General features: G+C 40.8%; 1 protein-coding gene across 6 annotated transcripts in view; it reads right to left on the bottom strand.

Annotated features, from left to right (window-relative positions):
* LYST (lysosomal trafficking regulator) overlaps positions 1 to 27,671 on the bottom strand; it is a 79,776-nt gene that overhangs the window by 6,095 nt on the left and 46,010 nt on the right. For 2 of the 6 annotated variants that reach the window (XM_083731923.1, XM_083731926.1), the window contains exons 23-49: positions 26,595 to 27,231; positions 25,437 to 25,614; positions 24,060 to 24,229; positions 22,764 to 22,994; positions 21,913 to 22,079; positions 21,651 to 21,803; positions 19,973 to 20,161; positions 18,671 to 18,849; positions 17,758 to 17,964; positions 17,495 to 17,671; positions 17,090 to 17,166; positions 16,241 to 16,429; positions 14,827 to 14,972; positions 14,645 to 14,741; positions 13,768 to 13,829; positions 12,611 to 12,666; positions 11,239 to 11,391; positions 9,036 to 9,280; positions 8,790 to 8,856; positions 7,748 to 7,904; positions 7,300 to 7,440; positions 6,926 to 7,143; positions 6,056 to 6,286; positions 5,156 to 5,345; positions 4,047 to 4,183; positions 2,093 to 2,191; positions 82 to 221 (exon numbers count right to left, since the gene is read on the bottom strand). In XM_083731923.1, coding sequence (XP_083588049.1) covers positions 82 to 221; positions 2,093 to 2,191; positions 4,047 to 4,183; positions 5,156 to 5,345; positions 6,056 to 6,286; positions 6,926 to 7,143; positions 7,300 to 7,440; positions 7,748 to 7,904; positions 8,790 to 8,856; positions 9,036 to 9,280; positions 11,239 to 11,391; positions 12,611 to 12,666; positions 13,768 to 13,829; positions 14,645 to 14,741; positions 14,827 to 14,972; positions 16,241 to 16,429; positions 17,090 to 17,166; positions 17,495 to 17,671; positions 17,758 to 17,964; positions 18,671 to 18,849; positions 19,973 to 20,161; positions 21,651 to 21,803; positions 21,913 to 22,079; positions 22,764 to 22,994; positions 24,060 to 24,229; positions 25,437 to 25,614; positions 26,595 to 27,231 — 4,693 coding nt within the window. Of the gene's footprint in view, positions 1 to 81; positions 222 to 2,092; positions 2,192 to 4,046; positions 4,184 to 5,155; positions 5,346 to 6,055; positions 6,287 to 6,925; positions 7,144 to 7,299; positions 7,441 to 7,747; positions 7,905 to 8,789; positions 8,857 to 9,035; positions 9,281 to 11,238; positions 11,392 to 12,610; positions 12,667 to 13,767; positions 13,830 to 14,644; positions 14,742 to 14,826; positions 14,973 to 16,240; positions 16,430 to 17,089; positions 17,167 to 17,494; positions 17,672 to 17,757; positions 17,965 to 18,670; positions 18,850 to 19,972; positions 20,165 to 21,650; positions 21,804 to 21,912; positions 22,080 to 22,763; positions 22,995 to 24,059; positions 24,230 to 25,436; positions 25,615 to 26,594; positions 27,232 to 27,671 lie in introns of all 6 variants that reach the window. The other 4 variants (XM_083731922.1, XM_083731924.1, XM_083731927.1 and 1 more) reach the window with 3 other exon arrangements.

A 27,671-nucleotide genomic window follows, 5' to 3' on the forward strand; every position in this document is an offset into this window, starting at 1 on the left:
CTACATTATATTTCAATATTTAAAATATAGAAGTTGGGTGCAGTCACGCCAGCAGGAGGATATATTGAAGCATATTCGTACCTGTTCAAATCCCAGATGATGCAAGTTCCATCTTTGCTCACGCTTATCATTATACTGTAAGGCTTGCAGACAAACAAGCTGGTGATCTCTGCAGTATGGCCATACAGATGCACTTGAGATTCCATCTCAATCTCAGATGGCTGAAAAGAAACAAAGATACACTAAGTTCCAACTTTGGTTGAATTGGGATGTGGGGGGTGAGGAGGGCACAAAACGATATTGCAAAACGAGGTCTGATGCTAAGCTAGCGGGTGGGGTATAGATGTTCTAAATAACGATTTGCACTTGTGTCACTGATAGCTCCTATTCTATACAGTTGTGTTTTTCCATTTCAGCTATCAAAACAACAACATGTAAGTGAGGGTTGCTCAAGTCAAAAGCATCCATACCACTTAAAACACACACACAACCTGAATACTTGGCTGACAAACAAATGGTAGTATGGTATTAGTGCTGAAAGGTAGCATCTTCAGATGTCTCACATAGTTATTAGCACAGAGAAAAGCTCTATACGGCTGCTTTATTTGCCAAGACACATTGTCGCTTGACTAATTTATATCTAGATGTGTCTTTCACATTGCCATTGTTAAGAACAAACTGCAGCGAGAAGGAAATAAAACCTTGCCCAACTTTACTACTGTTTAATTCCACCCTTTCCTCTCTGAAGAGCCAAAAAACTAACTGAGGTGCAGAATCGTCATCATAATAGAAGAAGCTGGTAAGAACAGAAGGAAGAGGCGACAGACAAGAACCAACACTTTTCCTAGATACGCTAGCCGCATCAGTGTGGTGCTAGACTACAACAGCCCATTAAAAAACAGACCTGTCTCTCTCCTGTACCAAGCCTAAGATTTATTGTGCCAGGATAAAGGTATAGGGCCTGTCGTCTACATCTGCACTATGCTATGCACATCATAGCACTGCGTTGCCCTCTCACGCTGGTATTTCAGGTAGAAACAGCAACGCAAATAGTTTAGAACCACACTGTATGTCTTTCGTTCTTAAGTATGAGTTACTTCACACGTGATTGGCATTGTGGCCTTTTTTAGCGGGGTGGGATCTGCAGCCCTGTCTTTTGTTTGTATAGCTGTGCTTTTTTAGGTTGGTAGAGCATGAGACTCTTAATCTCAGGGTTGTGAGTTTGAGCCTCACATTGGGCAAAGGATTCCTGCATTGCTAGAGGTTGGACCAGATGACCCTCGTGGTCACTTCCAACTCTACAATTCTAGGACTCTGTTGTTGTTCTTAACTGATTTTAATGCAAGTCGCTTTGGGTCACTCTGTGACAAAAGTGACTAACAAATAGAATACATAATAATTATTTCCTGCCCTGCACCGAATCAAGTTGTCCACCTAAATTAGTCAGCTGGGAGCAGAAAGCAAAACAGATGCCAGTGAACATGCTGTCACACCATATGGCCTTATTTTGAGAAGCAGACTAGACACAGAGGTTTCCTTTGCATGCTGTCTGTTGTGTGTAGAAATGCCAGAGCTATGGGACTCCCATAAAGATGGTCACACCTGAGCAGAAGGGAATGGGAGAAATGCCCACATTTAGGTTGAGAGCATTTATAGACCAAATATAAGCCCATGCTGTATCAGTTTATTTTCTGGTCTTTAAAGCACCACTCTCGTTTACCACAAACAATATTTACAAATTTTAACTTCTGCAATCGATGTAAAATAAATAAATAAAAATGAAGATCTAATCATGGATCTCCTGCATCACATGGAACTAGGCTCCAAACCTTCATTTATCTAGCAAACCCACAAAAAAAGGAAGCATTTTGCCATTTAAGCAACGATAAAACATTTTGCTAGAAGATGCAGCCCAATCAGAAAACCGATTTGGTACAACAGCAAAAAAGGCAAGGTGGGGGGGAGGAATCAGTTCTTGCTAAGATGCTTTCTCTTTGTATTACTGTTTTTATAATCATAGAGAGAGAGAAATAAATACGATTTACTGTAGCTAGGCTTTTAACTAGTCCCTATTTCTCTTTCATTTACTTACTGTGCTGCTAGTGAATCTGTTCATATATGCTGTGATGACCCCACACTTGCTGCCAGTAAAAAGCTGACAGCTGTCAGGCACCCAAGCGCAGCTTGTTACCTTGCATAAAAGAAAAAGTGAGAGACATTTAAATAGTATCCCACACTATTTTTGCTTTTATTAAGTTTATGCCCTGCTGTTCATCTCAAAGACCCTTCAAGGTGGTTTATAACTGCAGAACAGACACCCCACACTTTTCAGTTCTTTAGCTGTTGTTTGGAAGTGCAATGGCTAAAGCTCTCTTAATCACAGAGAAACCTACAGCTGGTTAATGAGGGTGCAAAGCCACCCAGCACAGCAGGGCTCCTTGCTTTCATAATCTGAAAGCAGTTATTCTACACCACAAAGGAAGCTGAATCCAAACCTTGCGGGGGCAGCCCAGAAGTAGTTTCTAGAGCTGTGCAGATGAAGCTGCGCCTCAAAAAACAGAAAATCCTATTGCAGGCCGGCCGGCACATGAGCCTAACTAGGCTCAATTACTTTACCTTTTCCGGATTTCATATTCATTCATATTAACAGAGGTAAATAGTTGCCTTCATTATTTATTAAATTGCTATACTTCCCTTCATTCAGGGCTCACAGGGCAGTTTACAATATAAAAACGCAATAATGCATAACATAGCAACAGACAAAAACAATAATGCACACACACAAGTTAAAAGGCCATAGATTTATGAACAATCGTTTTCCTATAGTCTTGCTGAAGTGAACAAGTCAAGTGATGACTGGGAGGCCCTATTCATGGTGCTACCACTGGGTATGGCCCGGCTGGTGCTAACCTATGACAGGGCCTTCTCGGTGGCAGTTCCCTGTTTGTGGAATGTCCTCCCTAATGAGGTCTCTCTTGCTCTTTCTCATTATGCACATTCAGGAGGTAAGTAAAATCATTCCTATTCGCCCAGGCATTTGATGGCTGAAAAATACTGTTCTTGGCAACCTTGAAATTATTAACTATGAGGGCATGTGACCATTTAAAAAATGCTTTTATGTGTTCTTAAAGTTTTAATGTGATAAGCATGTTTTGTTTTAGTTGCATTGTTTTATTGCTTGTTTGCTGCCCTACCTTGAGGAGGAAGGGAGGGCAGAAATGTAGTAAACAAATACTACTAGCAGAGAAATGCTCACAGAATTATCAGGTTTATCTACATCTCTATAATCCAGAGAAAGCAGAAGTCCAGGAAAATCAGGGACATGAACATAAGACTAATAGATTTATAGTGGTATAAGCCCTCATGGATGAGAAGCCATTTCTTCAGTTGCAGACCTGCTCACACACATTCATAAGAAACAGCAATAAGAAAGGCCGGATTTCCAGTAAGTGGCCTTTTGGCCCCACTAACATATATATAGCTGCCACCTGAGCCTGAACACTGTCTAAAGTGGGGTGCAGTCCATAAAAGCTCATGTTATAATAATATGAGTATTAGGTCTTGGCCTAATTTAGACATAACACTGTGCCCACATGCTCCCTCATCCGTTTCACAGCATAACACATGGTTGATTGGCCTCTTGGGTTTAATAAACCACAGTTTCTCATAACATCAAAACCAAGAAATTGTGGTTTAATCTCTGTTAAAAAACAAGGATATGATATCAGGGATCAGTTCGTGGTTAGCAAACAGAGATTAAACCAGTTTCCTGTTCTTAATAGGATAGGAAATTGATATTTTAATAAGTCATTTGGCACAAAATGCCAAAGTGAGACAAGCAATGGGAGGAGAGGGGCAAGAACGGCGAGCATCTGGAAAAAATCATTAGACTGATTTCTTGGACATAAATGATTAGGCTGAGATTATCTTTGAACCAGCATATCATCTAAGATGCTGTGAGTCTGGTTTCGCTGCCGCAGATGAACACTGTTTTTCAAACACGGCATTCTATAGGTGAAAAGAGGGGAAATAAAAATGGCTTTTACCTGATGAAACTGTGAGCTCTGTATAAAGTTAACTGGAGGTTCACTTTGCTTGCTTTTCAGTCTCAGTATATTGTCAGCATATCCCCAACTCAGAATGGCTGACCACTGGATATCTGTACTGTGCATGCTTCTTACACCTGTAACAGCAGTCAGGACATTCAGATGAAGCAGAAAACTCACAGTGTTAGTCTACAACAAAAAGACACATATTATGTATCTATTTTTGGATTTTAAATTCCACTGTTCGAATGTCTGAGCAACATATGGACACTTCCCAATAAAGTCTTAAATTTGGGGGTGGGGAGTCCTTTTCAAATGGGAGGGACACATTCCCAGCTAAGAAACCTTTTGAGGGCCACATGCTAGTGGCATGTGGGACACAGGCAAAGGTGGGTGTTATCTTTGCATTAACAGAGTTGAAGGTCAAATTCCAGCAAGGCAAAAATCCTGAGGGTGGAGGTGAAGCCAGTGTGGGCTGTGGCCATGGGAGAGTACTGTAGGCCTTACAAAACAGCCTGGGAAGGCATATTTGGCCCCTGGACCCAAGTTTCTCCACTTCTGCCTTCAATAATGTGGTCATTTTTAATTTTGTCTGTGCTGTATATCCAAATATCAAACCCTGAACTTGATAGAGAACAGACACACTTGAAATACTTCAGTTTCCTAAACATAAAAAGCACTTCCCACAGTGAAGAATCCTTGTTTAACAAGTTTACTGGGACCAATTCATATGTGATCAGAGCAGTACAATTACTAGAGAGATCTCAAACCACTAGGAAACTGGCTGCATGAAGCGACTTTGGAGCAGATTCTTAGTACATCTGCAGAACCACTTATTTCTGGACGGTTCTGTAGATGTGGCTAAAATTGCTCCAACTCACATGGGAGCCACTTCGCAAACTGCTTCCCACACAGTTCTGCTCCCATGCACTTTGAGATCTCAGCAGCAATTATTCCACCCAGGTAACATATGAGTCAGGCCTCAGCATTATATTAGCTGCAATCTTTGAATGAGTGAGAGACTGGACAACAGAGCAGCTGAGACAATTAGGCTGGCAGCATGAAATCTTTTTTGCAATGCTACTGCAGAGACCACTGAGCACCCTTACCTTGCTCTTTGCTATAGATCATCAGAAGACAGAACTTCCGGGATAAACCACAAATTGCTCTTGTTGGCAGAGCCTGCAGGGAGCCAAACCTTTCTCCATGTGGCTGGCTGAAGCAGACAAGGGGATCAGGGGCACTTGGGGAACCTACATATTCCCCCCACTTCAAGCCTTTAATCCAAGGTAAAGGACTCTAAAAGATAATGAAATAAAACAGCTGTCAGCTAACACATTTTAAACAGTCATTGTAGCTAAGCGTTTTAAATCTCAAGCTGAATGCAATTTTCTTTAACATACATTAATTTTAAACAGGTATTTATCCAAAGGTAACTACAATGATATATAAGGTCTTAGAACAATTATCAAAGGAAAAATAGAAGCACGGAATAGTGTAAGACAAAAGGGCAAAATTCAACAATTCCAAACTGCTAAGATAAACCATGGTTTATTGCGTTGGAATGGCCAATCCTGGCTCATATCCTGCTTTCGGAGTAAGCCCTTTAATCAGTCTCGCAATTCAGAATCACAAGATACTGTGGTTCAAGAAACTAGGAAAGTATTTCTGAAGCAGGGTGAAAAAGAAGGCTGGAAAGAAAGGCATGAAGGAGCATGAAAGCACAGGACTTGTTTCCAGGCTGCTTCAGAAACACTTTAGAATTAGGGTAGGGAATGTGTGCCCCCCCCCATTGGTGTTGAACTACAACTCCCACCATTCCCAAACATTGACTATGCTGCTGAGGCTGTTGGGAACATGAGTCCAAGAACATGTGAAAGGCCACAGGATCCCCTTCCCTGGTTAGAAAGAAGGGAAATCTTCCAGATACTCCCCTACAAAAAGACCCCACACACTAGCTGCCACATATTAATTAATATTAAGCAGCCTCATGAATCACTCTGACATACCGGATATGTGATCTCTTTAGTTTGCTCCTTTGTGTCTCTGAATGCAAGCTGCACCAATAGCCCCATGGGAGCAAGGAGCTCTCCCTCCATAATGAGTTTGGATCCAGGTCTGCTGACATGTGCGGTGTGGAACAGCTGGCGAGGGGTTTGTCCATATGTTTTTATCATAGTCTCCAGGGCTCTTTGTTGAACTGGATCTTCTACAGCTGACACGTCCATTCCAAAGTATGTCTAAAATGCGAGCCAAATACAAGAATATAATGTTCTATTGAAAAGACAATAAAGGGGGGTTCTTGCTGCACAGTCTGATGCATTTAACATCTGCATGTGCTTGAGACTTGGATTAGACAAAACTCTTGAGTAATGAAGCACAATACTAAGCTTAGGTAAAGCATGCCAAATCTGCAGACTGACAAGTAATGTTCTTACACAAGATCATAATTTTAAACTAACAAGACAAATGCACTATGGCGGCAGGCTACTCCTTTGTCAGGCACACTGCCTATTAATGACCCAAAATGGTTGATGGATGTTTCTTTAGTGGGAGCTGAATTCACGCACCTTGGCAGAGTAAACTGAGAGTTAGCTGAATACAGGGAGGTCTTTAGGGTGCAGGGTCTTTTCCTGAGGACCTGGTGCTGCCTAGTAGGAGTCGAAGATGCACTAATAAATGGTCAAGGTGATTGCCAAGAAGCTCAAGGAATTATTTGTATCTATCCTCACAGAGGAAGATGTAGGACAATTCCCAATGCCTGAACTAACTTTCACAAGAGGAAGTCGGGGAGTGTCCTGTAACATGTTCTACAAATACAACATCCAGTGATTCTGTACAGTAAATAAAAATTGATTTACGGGGGGAAAGGTACTCACAGCAGGGTGAAAGACATTGATAGCTTGAACTGAAGCCTTGCCCTTTTGCTTATACCCAAACACTAAATCAATCCAATGGCAGATTGTCTGGGAAACATGGTCAGACTCCAAAGCTTGACGGTGGATCAGGATAAAAAGTCGGGGATCATTTCGAGCCCAAGGTGGGAGATTCACGTGGTTCACTCTTTCCCCATTCTGACGTACCCCAAAATCAAATCCTATAAATATAAAGCCTTGTTTATAGTAGTTGGCTTGGGTTTGAGTACCCAATGCAAGTAAATGTTGGCAACCCACTCTTCCCTTCAAGCAGCTCAGAGCTGCCTACACCATGTTCCTCTCCTCCCAATTTTATACTCAACGAAACCCCAACACACCTTCTCTGTTAACCAAAAACTCAGGAAGATAAAAAAATTCTGGAATGAGCTCCTTTACATCAGTCATGGATTCATATGATGAAAGGCGCCAGGTTGTGTTGGTGGAGTGGAAGGTTCTGTCTGGAATGTCAAAACTCTGGTCTGTAAAATGAAGTCAAATTAAACTGGTTATACTACAGAAAAGAACACATTGCATGAGCTATAAATTTATAGAACCCTATAATAGGGCAAAACAGAACCAAAATGGACTGGGTTTTTTTGTCATACAATACTATCAAAGCACCAGTATAAAAATGTCCAAAGCTATATAAATGTACTACACATACCAAATTCATAACAGATATTATCATAATAGCCACATTTGGCTAACGAAACAGCGATAAATACAAACAGCTTCCATATAAATGATCAATTAAATGTATATAGGAAAACCTAAAGCAATTCTTACCTTGATAAGCTAAGAACATCTTTGTGAAAGGAGGCATCCTAACCAAGAAGTGAAGTACAGTTCCACTATTGGAGTAATGAGATCCATAGTGATAAGGTTGCACAGGGGGCATGGGGTCATCTTCTCTTGCTCCTTTACGGTATTCCTCTTCTAAATACTGCAAAAGGGAGAACACATGGACATAAGTATGCTTCTCCAAAATCCACATGGAAATGGACACGCAGTCCTGTCCCTATGTAAACTACACCAAACTATAATCCATCCATCCACCTGTATCATGAAGGCTCCCTTTGGTTGGTGGGCAAAGGCTTTATCTACAACCAATTCAGAGGTATCATGCCATTAGTGCCATTAGTCTTCTGATATTTTGACTATCTGGAATGCACCCCTATCCAGTTTAAAAAAAAACTTTGGGCAAGCTTATAGTAGAAATACCGAGGAAAATGAGAAGAATCCTACTGGATCAAGTGAAAGGCCCAAATATGACAGGTGGTTGGGACTATCCACCTTGCCAGTGACACGATAACATGACAAGCATGGGCGAAAGGTATTTTTCGCCAGCACATTCCCTGCAGAAAGTGTGCTGTTGTTGCAGCACGCAGCAAGACTGAACTTTCCACTCATCAGCTGATGAATTAAGAATTCAATCTTGCTCTCTACAGGGATCTGCAGTGTGTTCCCCAGGACTAAACTCTGCCATCTTGTTCATCAGCTGAAGTCATACAGTGATGTCAGCTGATTAACAGATGAGCGTGGTTTGGGGAATATGGTCTTGCGGGCCAAATTGGGCCATCTGGTAGATCGGCCCGGTAGATCAGGTACCTCAGCCCTGGTTTAGCAGATAAGATACTTGCTAATCTCTTCACAAAGGCCAGTATGGGGAGGAATGTTGGGTTATGAATGTTTTATTTCCTTTCACTCAGTTGAACTGGAAATGTATGCATATGTTTGCAGAATGAAAAGCAAAGTCAATAGTGTTACATAAAGTTCTCCTTTTATACCAGGCTGGCACTAAGCAATAATGCATTAGATATCTTAATACCTTGTAAGTGTCCACATAACGATCTTCCTTTTCTTTTGATTGTACAGCTATGGGTTTGACCAAATTTCTGAAATTATACAAATATTAGCAGCTTGTCAGTTCCATAAATTACTGATACTTGCTGTAGTTAAGAAACACTACAATGACTACAATGGGTGCTTATTAACAAAAATATATTAATTCTACAGCAGATGGTATATTTAGTAAATTACTTTAAAAGAAACAATTCATGATATTTCTTATTACCTATAAACGGATGGATCATTGAGGTCCAGTGTTTCACTAGTATAGTCGGAAAGTATAAAGGGAAATACTGGATACTGCATAAGATCATTGAAGGAACGGCCTGCATGTTTGTTTAAATGAGTGAGGTATTCAAAATTAGTGATCTGTCCTGTGTACCACAGTTGGGTTAATGCTGTAATGTTGCCATACTTCAAGATGTTAGGGAGGTTGTTTGTTAGGATGTGGTGGTACACATCATCACGTACCTAAAAAGAACCAAAACATCAAGCTTTTACCAAACCACAAATGATCTAGTCTCTTGAAATGTGCATATTTCAGTTTTATAACATATTCATACTTTTATTTCAGTACTTTAGCTGAATTAACACATGCAAATACCTACATGCATTAATCAAGCATTGCAGTGGGAGAGCCCATGGAAGGCAACTGGCAGAAGGGGACTTTCCTACCTTCTCCTCTTCTCTCAGGCCCCCTGAAAAGAACCCTCTCCCCAAAAGGATTCTGGGACCCTGCTGAATAGAACAATTGCCAGATTTTGTGGAGACACCTTATGCCCTGCTCACAGACACTGCCTCTATACAATCTCCTCACAACTTCTCCACATCTCTCCACCACTACAGCACATCCTAGTCAGCAGTGTCCCGCGGTTATGGGATGGATAGATAGATGATTGATAGATAGATAGATATAGATAGATAGATAGATAGATAGATAGATAGATGATAGATAGATGATAGATAGATAGATAGATAGATAGATAGATAGATAGATAGATAGATAATATTTTATTATTTACACCCTGCCCATCTGGCTGGGTTTCCCCAGCCACTCTGGGTGGCTCCCAACAGAATATTAAAAACACGATAAAACATCAAACATTAAAAACGCCACTAAACAGGGCTGCCTTCAGATGTCTTCTAAACGTCAGATAGTTGTTTATTTCTTTGACATCTGATGGGAGAGCGTTCCACAGGGCGGGAACCACTACCAAGAAGGCCCTCTGCCTGGTTCCCTGTAACCTCACTTCTCGCAGTGAGGGAACCACCAAAAGGCCCTTGGAGCTGGACCTCAGTATCCGAGCTGGACGTTGGGGGTTGAGATGCTCCTTCAGGTATACTGGGCTGAGGCCGTTTAGGGCTCTTGTCAGAGGGGTTAGGGGCTGCTCAGGGAAGGAGGTAATGTTGGGGGAAATCACTTTCTAGCCAGCCTTCCTGCAGGCAGTTCTCAGGCTCCAGTTCTTGGATATGTATTAGTTTCAACAGTATTTAGGACAATCATACAAGCATAAATGAGTAGTTATCCTCCATTTCAAATGCAAGTCACATTCACATACACAAACTACGCATGCTATTATATGAATGATCACCACTAAGAGGTTTAGTCAGTGACTGCTAGGGCTGGAGACTTTTCAGTGACGCCTGTCCAAAATGTGGAACTTCATCCCAGAAGTTCTAAGACAGGCTTCCTCTCAGGGTTGTGATTTTTTTAAAATAAAAATAAAAATTATTAGTCTTTGAATGGCACTGTGGGTTTTCTGATGTACTTTGTTTCTTGGATGGTAATTTAATAGTGCTAAATATTTTTGGTTGGTTGAACACTGTTATGAACTTTTGGGGAAAGTGATATAACATTTTAATAAGTGTTAAAATATGAAACTCTGCAGAAATAATGTCAAGATTGCCCAAAGACTAATACAATTCATATAAAAAACTAGTTTGTTTTATGATACAGAAGTATATAAATATTTTTATAAAACAAACAAATAAATATATATCTGTACACATTATTCCTGTCATGGTTGGTTGCCCATGCCTTGACTACTGAGAATCTACCAAAGTAACCATTGCTGAAAGCCAATGAAAATGAATACCATTTCTATCAAATTCCATCTAACAACTCACTAAGCATATTTAATGAGATTAGGAAAATTCAAAACTAAAATTATTTACCCTCTTACTAATAAAACAGATTACAGTAACAGATAGCACTGTGATTGGCATTCTATCAGATACAATCTGAAAAAACCAACATTCTCAGGTTACTATTCTCTCCTTGCTGAAAAACAAGTTATTTCACTGCTTTAACGAAGTGATGAAAAATCTGCCTTATTATTCTATTAATACGCTTATTTTGGTATATACTAAAGAATATGTTTAGGCAAGCTGTTGCTCAACATTGCTATGCTGTCATGGAAAATATTTACCTTTGTGTTGTCAAAAGCTAATAGCAAAGTTCTGCCATTTGTTAAAAATATTTCTACAGCGTTGTCCCTTAATTGCCACCAACGCTTGTGCACTTCTTTGATTTCTTCAAATGTCCAAGAAAACGATGCTGGTTCAGTTTCACCATGAAAACTCTGAACAAAGCACAGCATATTAAAGCTATTAGCCTTTTAAAAACCGTGTTCATTTAAAATGCATTTATTTGCCATGCTGATATTTTGTAATCTTTCAGATACTAAGTAATAAACTTTGCAATTGGGTGGCATATGAACACTGTTAATACATACTACATTATCTAAATCTATCATTCTTGATTTCATATTATATTTGACCCAATAAGCATTCAACAAATTCATGGCCAGCAGGAGCTGTTGACCTGGTCAGGTTCCAAGCAAGGGCCCACTCCTATGGGCCTGAACCTACCGCCCCATGCCACCACCACTCATGAGCTGCCCTCCTTCCCACCAGGACTATGGACCAGATGGGCTTGCAGCAAAGTATCACATGCAAACTAATCCCTGTATAAAGCACTTGAGTGGAGTTATGAGATGTTGCATAAGAGAAGAGAGCCAGGAGCAACGAGGAAGAGCCAGAAGAGCTTGGAAGTGGTTGATTGTGGCTTGATTGTGCCCTATGGGCAGTAGATGCCCAGAAGACAGGGAATCTTCTTGATGGGGCCTCTCTGGTATTAAAGCAAGCTAGCACTACACCTCCCTTGGCAGGGGATAAGAGAGTGCCTGTGTGTCACGCATAAACAACCATAGGTTGGTTGGTTGCTGTGTGCCTGCATCCTCTTGTCATTCTCCTTAGGAATGCCAATGATTCTGGAGAAGTTCCTCTTGGTTGCCCATTCTGGCCTCCCCAAAACAAAATTTACTGGGAGGGAAGCAAGCTACACTCTAGAGAGTCTTCAGTGCAGAATTTTGTGTCGTGGTCCATTACCAGTTCCCTTTACGGTGTTTTCACCAGTGCAAGCACTTTGCGGGGAGTCACTGCACATGGGAACCAAATCAGTCCCATTAAATGTTCCTGGCCTGCAGTTCCCAGCCTCTGGTCTGGAATCCCTTGATGAGAATTCCAAAGGACCAAGTACTTACAAGTTTTATTTAAGTTAAATGCTTGAAAATGCAATCCGATATACATGCCTGCTCAGACCCAATTAGTTTAATGGGACCTGAGGACCGTATGTACAGTCATACCTAAGGTTAAATATGCTTCAAGTTGAGCGCTTTTGGGTTGCGCTCTGCGGCAACCTAGAAGTAACCAGTAATCACAGGTTACTGCTAAAATTATGCTAATGAAAAAATCAACTTTAAAAAGAAGACAATTCACTTTTTTACTTTTTTTACTTACCAAGCTTTCAATTGTATCAGAAGCATTGTCTTCCACAAAATACATTCCGCATTTACCTGCACCATGAAGAACATTTATATGGATTATTTATTCACCCACTTTGTAATATATAACCCTATTACATTGGAAATATACTCCTGATATCAATGAATTGACATGAAAATAAGTCGACCCTAGATCCTCAGTGTCAGGGAACTGCCATCGGAAGAACAGGTGGTAGAAAGGCTCCAGGAGAATAGGAGAGACTCTGCAGCAGAAGAGGGAACCAGTAGGGGGAGAGCAGGAGCTCAAAGGGAAAGGGAGTCGGAGGGGAGGCTCTGGGATACTTCCAGTGAGAACAGTGAGGAGGTAACAAGACCCCCTTTAGCAACCCCCACCCCTCGCCGGAAGCTGTCACGCAGAGAGTCCAGGAGGCGCATGTCCGTCAAACAGCTTTTATGTTGGAGTAAGTTCCGTAGACGCCCACTGTCAGATTCTACCAGCGACTGACAGAGTCATGCTTTGGGGGGCTCCGTTAGAGATTTAGGTTGGCTGACCAGCCAAAACCCGGAGGGATCAAGCTTTACGCACAAGCAGCTCATTATCCCATCACACTCAGCTATTGAACAGTTTCTAAAAATAAACATGGAGTGAGCTCCAATGTTGGTCAGAGTAGACCCATTGGCCTCAGAATTAGGGCCACAGCACGTAAGGAGGAGGGGGCAGGACTCCTATCTGCATTCACTTCCATCATGGTCCTGATGCAAATACCCCATACCCACAAAAAACCATCTATTCAGTCTTGGAATAAAATGTCTATTAACATCAATGGAAGCTTCCTTCCTTGGGATCATAGCAGTAGTGCTGATGAGTTAGCAGGTTCTCTGGGGACTAACAGCAGTTTTCATTGGAACCACAGCAGGAGATAGGTTAAATCCCTCACCTTGTGCACTGTTGTCCAAATCCCGACAGACACGCAAGGGGAAAACAGTTATTTATAAGAACCATGCATTTAACATGATGTCTAGCTTGGCCTGAGGAATAATAGCTTTTTACTGCAAGTTTTCTTTCCAACGTTTCCCAAATTATTAAAAAAAAGGTGCTGCTTGCAAAACATTCACTTTAAACAAAGCAACACAACTGCTTAAGTGTGAGGTTAGAGAAATAATATCTGTTACCTAGTAGCAATTCACCAGGAGTCTCTCTAGATGGTGCCACGTTGATGCATCTTCGATTTACTCTGCAGAGACATACAGGGAATTCACTGGTTTGCTGTTACGAACCTCTCCAAAGCATGTCAAAACTACCATTCTCAAATACAATACTTTAGCAACCTGGTCAATGTGTTCTGTCAGCTGGATTACCAGTCAAGGTCACTTGCATGATTCCAACTATACGCGGCTGAAAGCTGGCTAGTTGAAATTCCGCAAATTAAATGCAAAGTTTCCCTGGTACAAAAAGAACTTTAAAGTTCTCTGCCTAGCTTGCCGTGCAAGGCCCTCACAGCGCTCCAACTCCAGAAGGCTTGGGATGCTCACAGGAGGGGCAGTATGAGTGCACACATTTTTGTGTATATGCAAAACCCTTGGAGCTGAATCCCCGCATAAGGTGAACCATACTGTACACCTTCATTAGTCATGGACTGCCTAATTTGATGGTGGGGAGGGAGGAGAGAAGAAATGGTTCCTGATCACCAGGAACCAATTCTCACTTTGAAGAGGAAAGTGGGTATTTGCAATCCTGAATTATGCCAATTCTTCCTTAGATAAGGGCAGCATCTAATGAAGCATGGCAATAACTTCTAGCTGCACAACAGAATTTCACCCCCTCTCCCCCAAATGCCCCCTAATTCTGTTCTTGAGGTTTCCCCAACCCTCTGGAGCATATCTGGGGAAGGCACAGGAAGCATCCAGGGAGAAGAAGTTCCCTTGTGCTAACGAAAATCCTTGTGCTACTGGAACTGCTTTCTTGGATACCGTCTAAATTTTTTGTTGTCACTTTTTATGCAGATGGTCTAGCTATGCAAAAGCTTTTTTCTCCCCAATTCAAACTAACCTTATATGCTCACTGGCAGCTTTATCTTTTACAGTAGAAGAGTGAGAAGAATGTGTTTTGTCTTCAAAGAGATATGACAGAGGGGGTTTAATAACCTCTATTAAAAAAACACAAAACAAAAAATTATTTTTTGCAACATTTAAGAGACGGTAACAGGAACCCCAGAGGATATTAAAGCATACCTTCCAATTTCTGCCTGTCTTTGAGAAGATACTTATTGGGAATAGTTAAGTAGCACCTCTGCAAACGCCGCCTCTCTCTGTTGGGGCCTTCTGTCGGATCTAGTTGCCAAGATGTTGGGTAGGAGCTTGGGTCATACCAGAGTGCTCTGAAAGAAGAAGCATTTCATCAGGGATTAGGGGCCATCTCTGTCTTAAAACAGTGGTGCAAATTTCAGGAAGCCAAGATCTTCCCAGTGTCACCTTATGACACTGACAAACTGGAACGTGTCCAGAGGAGGGCAACCAAAATGGTCAAAGGCCTGGAAACGATGCCTTATGAATAACAGCTAAGGGAGCTGGGCAAGTTTAGCCTGGAGAAGAGGAGGTTAAGGGGTGATATGATAGCCATGTTCAAATATATAAAAGGATGTCACATAGAGGAGGGAGAAAGGTTGTTTTCTGCTGCTCCAGAGAAGCGGACACGGAGCAATAGATCCAAACTACAAGAAAAAAGATTCCACCTAAACATTAGGAAGAACTTCCTGACAGTAAGAGCTGTTCGACAGTGGAATTTGCTGCCAAGGAGTGTTGTGGAGTCTCCTTCTTTGGAGGTCTTTAAGCAGAGGCTTGTCAGGAGTGCTCTGATGGTGTTTCCTGCTTGGCAGGGGGTTGGACTCGATGGCCCTTGTGGTCTCTTCCAACTCTATGATTCTATGATTCTATGACCAAAAACTCAGTTCTGAAGAGCCTCAAAATATTACCACACATTCAAAAAGTACAGTTATGCTACTCATAGATAAAAATACGCAGTCTCTTAAGGTACTGAAAATGGAGGATGCGTATAATTTTGAGAAACTAGGAGATCAATTTGGTCCAGCTTTCAGTGAGCTGCAGTAAAATGTGTTTTTACTCCATTAACCCATCCTGATTTTTGAGAGCATGTTAGAAGAAGTCTAAGTTTATGTCTTGCATGTATTCTCTATAAGAATAGGAATTTGGTTTGTATCACTCTTTCCTTGAAGATGGTGGTGGGGAAAGAGGCAGACATTCATATATTCCTAAACACTTTGCTACTAATTGATTCATCAGTTTTGTAGACACAGAATGGCATAGTTCACATGCAACCCCAAATTATGGCTTTGCACTATACAGAAAAGCCTTTGCAAGTCCAAGTGAAGTGTCCAAGATGTGCTCTCTATCTCCACCTCTTCCTGCACAACCAGGAAGAGAGATGCCAAGATTATTTTAGCACAGTCAAGAATGAAATCTTATAACTCAAGACACCTTCTTTAGAAGTTAAAAGGCATTAAGTCCTTTATAAATGAGCAAATATTTTCTATATGTATTTCAGATCATTTTCCTTTGAGATAAGAGACGAACGCAAGAACAGCCTCTCATATCTTGAAAGGGAGATTGCCAGAGTGAAGCTGCTTACCTGTCATGTGTTAATTGCTGAATAAGCTCCTGCCAGTGCCTGCTAGCACTTAGGTCTGTTTTATACATTCCTCTAATGTGATGAATCACCTTCTTTCTTTCTATTCCTTGGGACAGAGACACAGCCTGGGTGATATCTCCAGCTGCTTTAGAAATGTCCTTCGACTTTGCATCCAGGCGCTGAAAGAGGCTGAATAAGCAAATCAACTTAAAAGGATTATCAGCTGTCTCTGTTTAATAAGAATAAAATAAGTCCAAAAACTGCTAGGAACATGACCAATTTATGGGTGGATCCAGGCATTCAAGTCTTTTTCACTTATATGACAGGAATACTAAACTACTAAAACTTGGTAGGAACAGATTATCTGCCAACACAGCATTTATATGGGTAAAGTAACTATTTCATGTTTCGGAATCTGAGACACAGTACAGTGTAGCTTTAAAAAGTTAGCTTGAAATACTTCTGTTTCAAGTTGGCCTCTGCTAGGGCACTGAGAGACCATGCAAGCACCAAGGCCTTTCAAAGCAAAGGCAGGGAGTGGAACTTGACATGGCCAAACACATGGGACTGTTGCGACCGAAAATTGTAAGCTTCTGTTGAGTTTGCCACCTCCTCCTCTGTGATGTGTCATAAAAAAAAAAAGATGTCACACTATGCCATGCATTTCCCTTTCTTTGTTTCACTATAGAGGCAGTTAGAAGTGGGGAAACACATGGTATGACGCGATCCCATATGCATCTCATTTGATGGCAGTGTTGGAATTTGGTAGAAACAAGATTGGTAATGGTGCTGCTTTTGGTGACAACTTCACACCTAATGCCATTCTTAATGAAAACAGGAACAACTTACGTTTGCCTGTTATTAGCCATAGTCTTCTCCCAAGCCGCTTTGTTTACATCTTCCTCTGCCTCATATTTTTTTTGATCCTGACAAAAAATTGTTAGAAAAAAGATTTAGGGGCTCTTTTCTTTTCAGTTACTTACCAGTATTTTCATATTTCTTGTATCAATGATTCATTTTAAAGCATTTTATAAGCTTCTCCTTTTTTTTATTATCTTCAGAAAAATGTTACAGAAATCTCCAGAAAGCAATCTTTTGTGGCACAAAAGCTAGCTCTCTCGACTGTTGTCCTCTCAACTGATGTATACATCTCTTAAACAGGGCAAAAGTGTGACTTTGTCCCCCAGAGACCATTTCAATGACAATTAGTCAAATGAAGATCAATAAGAAAAGCGATTGTATAGACTTACGCACCTCCCTCATAGCTTTTATAAGGTCTGGCTTTGGTGGTGCGTTGAGAGGAATATATTTGTAACCACAAAGTTTTAATGCATTCATAAATACTCCCACTGCTAACTGATCTTCATGGGACAGCTGCTCCTTGTGATCATGCATTAACTCAAATAAGTAGAGAGACAGTTTGGGCCCATGCTGAAAAGCAAAACAAGAATTGGAAGTGATTGGTTTTAAGGTCAATGGATTTCTCATTCAGTGTTAAGAAGCACCACCATGCTTACTTGCAAAGTTGGACTTAGACAGTCTCGCAAAATTTCCTGGTGGCTGATTTCAGATAGGATCTCCAGAGTTTGCTTTCTCTCCTGTAAAGGGCGTGCTGGAGACAGAGCATGCACAAGCAATCTTCCAAGCTGCACGCGAAAAGTATCCTTACATGACAAGAGAATCCTCTTCCACTGTTGCTTTGGGGTATTAGATCTACTTGTGCCCTAAAGAAATAAAAAAGTTAAGAGAACTTAACCAGATGCTTTTTCCTAATCTAACAAATAAAGCCTCTCTTTGATTTTGTACATGAAACAAAATGCAAGTAACATAATGCACTGTCACTGAATATTCCAACCCCTCCTGCCATGAATAAGGTTTCAGATATATATCCAGTGCTTTTTTTTCTTTAAAAAATGTTTAGGGGTTCTCTCATTTTCCTACTCATATTGAAATACTGCCCCTCAATGAGGCCAGACTTAGATTCACAAAATGTTTAGGGGTATGTGTACCCCTGCATACCCCCAGAAAAAAGCACTGTATATATCACATACACAAATGGAGGTAAAAGCCAAAAGCTTTAATAAAAATGGCTTCAATCAACAAGAACAAAATATAACAGGATTGGGTTCAAAAACTCTGGAATGTTTTAATACTGTGCAAGCTGGCATATCAAATCCACATTCAACAGTTACTAAATAAGATGTAATTATTTAGAAACTTTATGCAAGTTCCAATATGAAACATATTCTGACCCCAAACCTAAATACACATGTACCCTAAGAGATAATTTTGGCTTACAGGTTAAAAGAAAACTGAGAAAATAAAGGGGGAAAACAAACTGTAAGACTTGTATATCCAGAATACATAAAGGGGGATTGAGGTAGTGGAGACAACGGGCTGCAGGAGATAACACCAAGCATGGTAACTTACAACAGATAATCCAATTCCTTCGATCATTATATTCAAAATTTCTTTCAAGAAAGCAAATTTAAGGCTAGGTTGCTCTGGTTTATCCTCCTTTTCTGCCTCTTCCATCTGAGAAACTGAAAGTCTGCTCTGCACTGGGTCTTCCATTATGTCCAGCATATCAAGGCAGTTTTCAGAAAACTCTGTAATTTTTTAAAAACATTGTTAGGTCAGTGTTAAAAATCAGATGATTCCAATCCAGAGCCATGTTCACCCTTTTTTAAGTGACACAAGTAATATCCACTATAATGTGTATAAAAATAAATTTATTCAAGCCTGTGTTTGGCTGAATTGTGCTGTAAGTTGGGGGAAATCTTGTTACTGCTTCTCTCAATGTGGGCTATTGAATTTTTCATGAATTTTAGAGTTTTGTAAGTCACCTTGCTAGGATAGTGTGCTCAGAGAGGTGGCTTAAGAACTCTTTTAAATAATACTGCAGCAAATTACCTTGAGTTGTATCCAAAGTAGATCCACTGAAATCAATGGATTTCATCAACACTGATTTCAATGGGTCTGCTCCATACTGACTTCCTCACATTCTTATTAGCTAATTTGTTTAATTTTACATCCTGAAAGTGTGGCCATTTCGTAAAACTCCGTGCAACAATTCCAATCTTTCTTCTGTCTAAAAACAAACATTAACGCTTCTCATGTAAGCCAAGCAAGCCAGAAATGGAAAGGCCCTCTTCAGTTTGGCAAAACCAATGCTATGTCCTAGTGGACTGCAAAGATTCAATTAAGGAAGTTGATAATATAGCTATTGGTAAATGGGATGAGTTTTAAGGTTGTTGTTGTTGTTGTTGTTGTTGTTGTTGTTGTTGTTGTTATTATTATTATTACTACCCCGCCCATTAGGGATGCAGGTGGCGCTGTGGGTTAAACCACAGAGCCTAGGACTTGCCAATCAGAAGGTCAGCAGTTCGAATCCCCATGACGGGGTGAGCCCCCATTGCTCAGTCCCTGCTCCTGCCCACCTAGCAGTTCGAAAGCACGTCAAAGTGCAAGTGGATAAATAGATACCCCTCCAGCGGGAAGGTAAACGGTGTTTCTGTGCGCTGCTCTGGTTCGCCAGAAGCGGCTTAGTCATGCTGGCCACATGACCCGGAAGCTGTACGCTGGCTCCCTCGGCCAATAAAGCGAGATGAGTGCCGCAACCCCAGAGTCGGTCACGACTGGACCTAATGGTCAGGGGTCCCTTTACCTTTACCTTATCCCACCCATTTAACATTAAAAACATCCTGATAATTTTTGAAGGAGTATTATTACCTTGATACATGAACCTGTTGGTTGACAGAACAGTAATTCTCTGTAACCTCTGTATAAGCTCTGCCTCGGTGGCACAAACAGGGTTGTCATGACTCATTCTTCGCTGCATCATCAAATTGAGTTCATCGCTTGCAATTGTACGCATTCTCATTAGCAATGTGTCTGACTGAGCAAGAGAAAATTTTCTAGCTGCTTCAAAATGAAAAAGAAATATCAACAGAAAAAGAAATATCAATAAAAGAGCTATCGATTAAGAGCCCCAGCGCTACTGAAAAAGACTCTAGTGGTGATCAAAAGGAGGGAATCTACAATTATCTTAGGAAAGGAGAACAAATGTTAGACGATTCATCAATGTGAACTAAAAGGGGGGGGGGGATCCAGTCAGGCTAAGTGTCAAAACAGCTTCAAGAAATCTAGCTGATTTACATATCATCAAAACATTTTTGATGACACGATGCTCTAAATCTAATTCTGCAAAAGCATTTCGTGAGAAATGTTTTTTCAGAATGAGTTGGTAGGCACAGCTACCATTACTGCACCTGTATCTGTAGGGAACGAACAGAAAGCAGTTCCAAGAGGGGACAGGAGGGACGACTCCAAATTTAACAGACTGAAGGAGGAAGGCATCTCAAGTTGACCATAAGAAGGGAAATGTTGTCTTGGTAGATGAGGAATAATGGAGTCTTTCATTGCAACTGAACCTTTGTTTTAAACAAAAAATATCAGTTTTATGTGACTAATCTGTAGTATATACATACTGCAAAGTCCTTTTACAAATGAAATAAAATCAGAGTTCAAAGAGAGTCTAGAAACAGGAAAAGTTAAACTGGCACTCCAGTTCTGAAAATAGAAGTAGGCTATTGGGCTATCTAATATCCCAACTGGGTGACTTGAAGGAGATCAAATGTGCCCAAGGATATGTCTGCACTAGCTGTTTTTTGAACTCATAACAAAATAATGATGACCAGGTGCAGTCTAGGGATGGAGAGTACGTCCATTTTGGATTCTCTCAGTTTTCCATTTTTCTAACCTTAGCATTGTGAAAAATTGTTATCATCTGGGTGCTCATTTTTCCTAGCATACATATTTTTGCAAACAACCTTCCCTAATATACTGCACTTTTGTTAAGTCATTTTTGCACTCAGGTGCATTTTAATGCACACTTTCCCCTAATACATGCATCTTTGTACACATTTTTTGCTGTACAACTGTATTACAAAATTTAGAGATGCACAAAAGGAAGGCTTGCATATTGTTTCAGGAAGGGGAAATTTGGTACACTTTCATGAGAACTGAACAGGATTTGTCCACTATCTTTAGTCGGTACCCCATCCTGATTCCTGTCTCTGATCAATGCTCCTCTTCCAGTTTGTGCTGTTTTTATGCAGTCCCAAAAAGTCTGCCTCTCCCTAGCCGGTGTCCTGCTGGTCCTCTTCTATATGAAAGGGCACCCAATTATCTGTACACACATGCAATGTTGTCATTTAACTGAACTGGTTCCAAATTGTATGTCCCAATCCTGCTTTGCAAAGTCCCCGATAACAACATTCACTCATGGGAAATTTTAACATTTTAAAAGAACATCTCTACAATGGGATAGTTTTCACTGCAAATTATGATCAGGGATTTCTAATTTCAAAGAAAAAAGAAAAAGAAACAACTGAATTTTATTACTCACCAGTGATGCTCTGACGTTTTTGAAATATAGCCTGCTGATGTGAAGGAATTAATTGGGAGGAATTGCTTAGATCTTCTGAGTCTTGATTTGCTGCAGTTTTTATGAACTCAATGCCTGCTTGTAGGACTCTGAACTGCAAAGCAATGGCCATATCTGAAAGGAAGAGATCAAATGAACAAGCATTTCTTCAAACTGTGAAATTGTTAAAATAAATAAAAAAGTTACTGTTCAGTACATTCACACAAAGGAACTTGCGACATACTCTGTGTTCTTTCGTTCTTGCTGTTCTGAAGATGTCCAAGTAACACCATGAGATCTTCAATAATCCGAAAATACTGGGAACCTGAAGAGCTGCAGGCATGGATTGTCACTGCTACAAGTATCTGCTGTATATCACACACAAGTAACCTGTAGTCGTTTGAGATGCTGCTGCAAAGGAAGTTAAATCATTCACTTGAATTCCATTATTTTTATAAGAACGACACACATATTCAGTGCCAACTAACCTGTGTCTACCCTAATGCCATTATTTGCTTGGCGATTCCTGACCTTCCCACCCAATACTTAATTTATACATCTAAGAACCGTAAGCTTTCTAGGAAATGTCCATCGAAAGATGTTCATCCTGTACAATGACCAGCACATTCTAAACAAATGTTTATAACAGCATGCAAAACTTAAAAAGTTGAATACAGGAAACCCTATAGCAGGGGTCAGCAAACTTTTTCAACAGGAGGCCAGTCAACTGTCCCTCAGACCTGGTGGGGGCCAGACTATATTCTGGAAAAAAGAATATGAACAAATTCCTATGCCCCACAAATAACCCAGAGATGCATTTTTTTAAAAAGGACACATTCTGCTCATGTAAAAACACGCTGATTCCCAGACCGTCCGCAGGCTGGATTTAGAAGGCAATTGGGCCGGCTCCGGCCCCCGGGCCTTAGTTTGCCTACCCGTGCCCTATAAGAAGGACTTGTTATGCTAAGATAATAAGCCCTCTCTTTGGCAACAGAATTTATTCAACCCATTACTAATTTAAGAATGGAAATGTGCTCTCCTGCAATCTATACAGTGTAGGAATTCTAAAATAGTAGGGACTAATCCATCACTTACTTGGCTTCTAACCCGTTGAGAGCTGCCAAAGTATTGCACAGTGCATATAGCAAGCCATTATCTAGCAGCATGTCTGCCATTTTAGAACAGGAGTTTATGATTTGCATCAGGAAACAGAGGGAGTTATGCAGCAGGATGCTATCGTAGAGGGAGTTCTCTATAAGCCCCAGAACAGGTATCACACACCACTTTTGAAAAAGTCCAGCACCTTTCACATCTTCTAAATCAAAGCTGTTAAAGGGAGGAAAAGGCAATCTGTAATGCAGCTTTAAATATGCAACAAAAATAACAATCAACCCACATCTTATTGACCTTTCTGTGTTAGGCTATTAGAAGCAAGATGGAACTTGTATTTATAAATTCGTATGCAGTTAATTCAGTCACAACAAGGTATGTGGATGAAATCAAACCTCTGGCACTGAATAGCATCATGATTTGACACACAGCACTATCCTAAGTACTTAATTTGCTAGCCTAACAAGTCCTGGGATTTAATAATAAGAGATAACAAATTCAATTCAGCTTCTGTATTACAGGACAGAGAAAAATCACATTCGTAGAAAAACTAAAAATCTTATTGGCTATGATAAACCCTACTGGCTGTGCTAAATCATTCTGCTGCTGGCACCATCATGAACACAAAGGCAGGAAAATCTTTGCTATAAATAAAATAACTTGGCCACAAACAGAGACTTTGATACACTGCAGGGATTAGCAGTGAAACGATTAGATCAGGGGTGAAAAACCTGCTCTCCTTTCCTTTCCTTTCCAACACCAGTAGACTCTCACTAGTAGAACTAAACCCTTAGGGTTCCTTCCAAGTCTACAATTCTGTGATTCTCCTGGAGCCTGCCTGCCTACACACACACACACACACACACACACACACACACACGTCTTGCCCAGGGTATCTTTAAAATTGGGAGAAACCCTGGAGAAGATTTTGCGCATGTAAAGGGGGAGGAGAGGAAATTAAAGAGCTGTTTCACCAATGGAACACTATTAGCGCTGCTTTGGATACAACCAAATGAGCCTAATCTGGCCAAATACAACACAAGGAGTGTATATTTCACAAAACAAAATAAGGATTGATGAAATGGTTTTCTCTGAGGTGCGTTAATGGAACTGGAGTTCTTATGAACTGTTTATAGCATAAATTGATTTATTCTGAGTGGGCCTTTGCAGGGAAATGAAGGCCCTTGGCAAGCAATTTATATTTGCCTACAGCATACTGCCCAGTTTTTAGCTCAGCTAAAAATAAGTTAATCTATAGAGGATAAAAAAAGGATTAGTTACTCTTCATCAAGACCGACTGATCGACCAAACAGCATTTCCATGAAGCATTCCATAAGTTCTTGAGTGCCTTGGTGAAGATATAACTGGTTAGCTAACAAAGAGAAACCACGATTCTTCAGGAACTTCTCCTTTTGTTCCCTGGTTGCTCTGCTGAAATACGTGTCCAAAAGCTGAGGGAACAGAAGAATGATTTTAAGTTATTCATTGTGAAATTCTTTTTCTAAAACTATTTAAGGTAGCAATCATGCCATTGCTTGTGGCAGTGAATTCCATATACACATTTAATATAATTATACTTAATATATATTGTACTTATTTCCCACTCTTGCATGGGAATTCTGGTGGTTTCCCATTCAGAGAATAGAATATATATACATATATACATATATACATATATATATATATATATATATATATATATATATATATATATACAATGCTCAGGGCCGGATTTAGGTTTGATGAGGCCCTAAGCTACTGAAGGTAATGGGGCCCTTTATATGTCCAGCTGTCCTTTGTCAACAACAAATTGTCACTATTTTTTGTGTTGAATATATGGTAATTTATGGACCTAATAGGTATCTAAAGCCATTTGCACATAACAAATAGGAGCCTACACAACACAAAACACTGTTGCTGTATGTAGGTTTTATTTGTTTTTTTATCTTATATTTTGGAAATGTACTTCCAGTGGTTGTTTTTTTTACTTTAAATTATTTTGGGGGCCCCAAGAGAGTGGGGCCCTAAGCTACAGCTTGTTTAGCTTATGCGTAAATCTGGCACAGACAATGCTGCATGATCGTGTGCTTCCAGGCCATTCACTGGCATTCATTCATTTTATAAACTACTTTTTTATACCATATTCTAAACCTACAGCTAGTCAACTTCATTGGGTGTCCTCTATTTTTAGTATTATGGTAGTGGGAGTGAGAGAAGATGTTCAGGCAAGGTCCTTAGTTACATCTTTGGTTGTGACCCATGAGATTGCTTAAGCCACGGGTGTCAAACACAAGGCCCGCGGGCCGAATCCGGCCCGCCAGACCTCGTCATGTGGCCCGTGTAGCTGCCGCCGGCCGCCAGCCTTCACCTTTTATTCTCGCTTCTTTTTTTTTAACACAAGAAAGCCGTCTCTTCAGTGCATGCACGGCAGCCTACAAGCCAGAGAACGTCTGCCCTCTAGCAGTGCTGGCCGTTCTACACAGGAAACCTCCACTTTACAGATACAACCAGCCCTTTGAGGGTGACCAAACTGCTGATGCGGCCCCCGATGAATTTGAGTTTGACACCCCTGGCTTAAGCAGTTTAATCAGGCTGCAAATGTGTATATTATACTTTTACACAAACACAAATAAGCACACACAAACGTATTTTTCCTACTTTAATAACTCCTTGTTGTATGAGAGGAGACGGATGGTTCACAAGAACTATGAGAACATCTGGCTGAATAAGCTTGTCCATCACATCTTGAAGCATGACATCTGGCAAGATCAGAAGTACTCTCCTCAAGAGCTGATAAAAACCACAGCATACGAGTACGAGGCAGTCTTCTGTTGATCTGATCGGAAGAAGAGAGTTTATTACTAAGATGCCCTTTGTATTTATTGTTGCACAGTAGTAGAAGATTGCAGCCACTGCCAGAATAAGTGGGTGCTGGAATGTAACAAGAAGAATGGTAATCCACTTGCTTCTGCCTCAGCTGCACCATGTCTTACACCCAGTAGAAGAGAATGAATCTCTTTAATAGAAAGTTATCTTAATAGCTCCACTCTTTATATAAAACTCTACAGCACAAGTCCTATCCAAAAGGAAAGTTCCAATATGTAATTCATGAACACAATCACATGGAGAATTGTGTCTTGTGAAGGGGCACAAGTTACCAGACAAACGGTGGTTGCTGAAAACACCACTACAGTAGAATAAAATAATCCAGATCCAGTTATTATTATAAAATAATCCAGTAGAATCCAGTAGAATAAATAGTATATTTCTCTGTGTGACTGCATATTAAGTTGTTTATTGTGTCCCCAAGGTCCTGCAAAATAGGTCCATTTCACACATATATAAAAAAGCCCATTCTTATACATCCCCTGCTGCAATTCTGTGATCCCGTACGGCTTTCGTGTCCTTCTCAAACTTGTCCTTAAAAAAAAAAAAAGAGGCCATAGCAATTTCTACACTTTGCCCATGCCTACATGACATGAACCCAAGGGTTGATCATGGATTCATGCAGCCCTCAGTTCCAAAAAGGTTAACCACTCTTGTTCTAAGGCAGTTGTGGGGAACAGTTTGGCTCTCCAGCTGCTGCTGAACTACAACTCCCATCAGCCCCAGCAAGCATGGTCAATGGCCAGGGATAAAGGGAGCTGTAGTTCAGCAACATCTGGAGGACCTGAGGTTGCCCACATCTGTTTTGAGGGATTAGTCACCTAATATTTTGGGGCTACTTTTGTCCACAAAATCAGCCAAGCAAAGTTCAGCTCTTGCCAAGTGAAAACTGCATGAACGTGAGAATTATAAACTTTCACATCCACGTACCTATCAGCAGTGCTTTCGGATTTCAGAGGAGCCTGTTTGCTAGTCGAGGAAAAGGCGAGATGTTCCCAGTCTTCCGAAGCTACACTCTTATCAGCCAGGCTTGGCCAACGAGCAATGGTGGATCCACTATGAGCTGAAAAGGCTAATCCCAAACCTGCAAAGTTGCCATGACTTTTCTGAAAGGTAGACAACCCTTTCAGATTGTCAGGACGCCTCAGGGACAATGCAGGGGCAGCGCCATCTTCACTAGATTTCATTCCTGTGTTTGCTTCTTGGTTCTCTGAAGGCTTGTCCAACATTTCCACCTCTTCCTTTGAAATATCAAACGTCTCAGCAGAAGTCAACTCTCCCACATTTACAACTGTTTTTGCAGATTCACAGCTACTGAGTAAATGCGCCTCCTGCATCATTTTAAAGACCTCCAAGCTCTTTACGAAATTATTTTTATGCAGTAGCTCATCTACCTCAGTCTTTCGAAGTATATTCAAGTTCTCAACACTGCTGCCCATGTTCCCACAGAACCCCTTTCGGTGCATTTGTGGAGAGGAAGTGAGAGATGTTGGTAGGCTTTTACACCGCCGGTCAGGTGCCTGAGGAACTGCTGTCTGTAGTTCGCTGATTTCAGAAGAATCATTTCCTGAGAAAACAAATATGGCAAGTGCTATTCTCAATATTTTTTTTACATCAGTCCTTAATGAAAATATTACAGTGAAACCTTGCTTCTCCAACTTAATCTGTTCCTGGAGTCCATCCAACTCCCAAAATGGTTTGAGAACCAAGGTCCGGCTTCCAATTGGCTGCAGAAAGCTCCTACAGCCAATCAGAAGCCATGGAAGCCGCGCTGGGCGTTCGGCTTTCGAAAAAGATTTCAAGGTCAATGGCTACTAGCAGCTGGAGGTAGCAATCACCAGTTGCTGGAAATCACGGGAGAGGAGAGAGCTCTTGTGTTCATGTACTGCTCCCTGTTTTCCCACAGGTATCTGGTTGGCCACTGTGAGAACAGGATGCTGGACTAGAGGGGCCACTGGCTTGGTCCACCAGGTTCTTCTTATGTTCTTAAGGTCCACAAAGTGCTTC

This window comes from Podarcis gaigeae (genome assembly GCF_964106915.1).
Source record: "Podarcis gaigeae genome assembly, chromosome: 3".
NCBI classification, from domain to species: Eukaryota; Metazoa; Chordata; class Lepidosauria; order Squamata; family Lacertidae; genus Podarcis; species Podarcis gaigeae.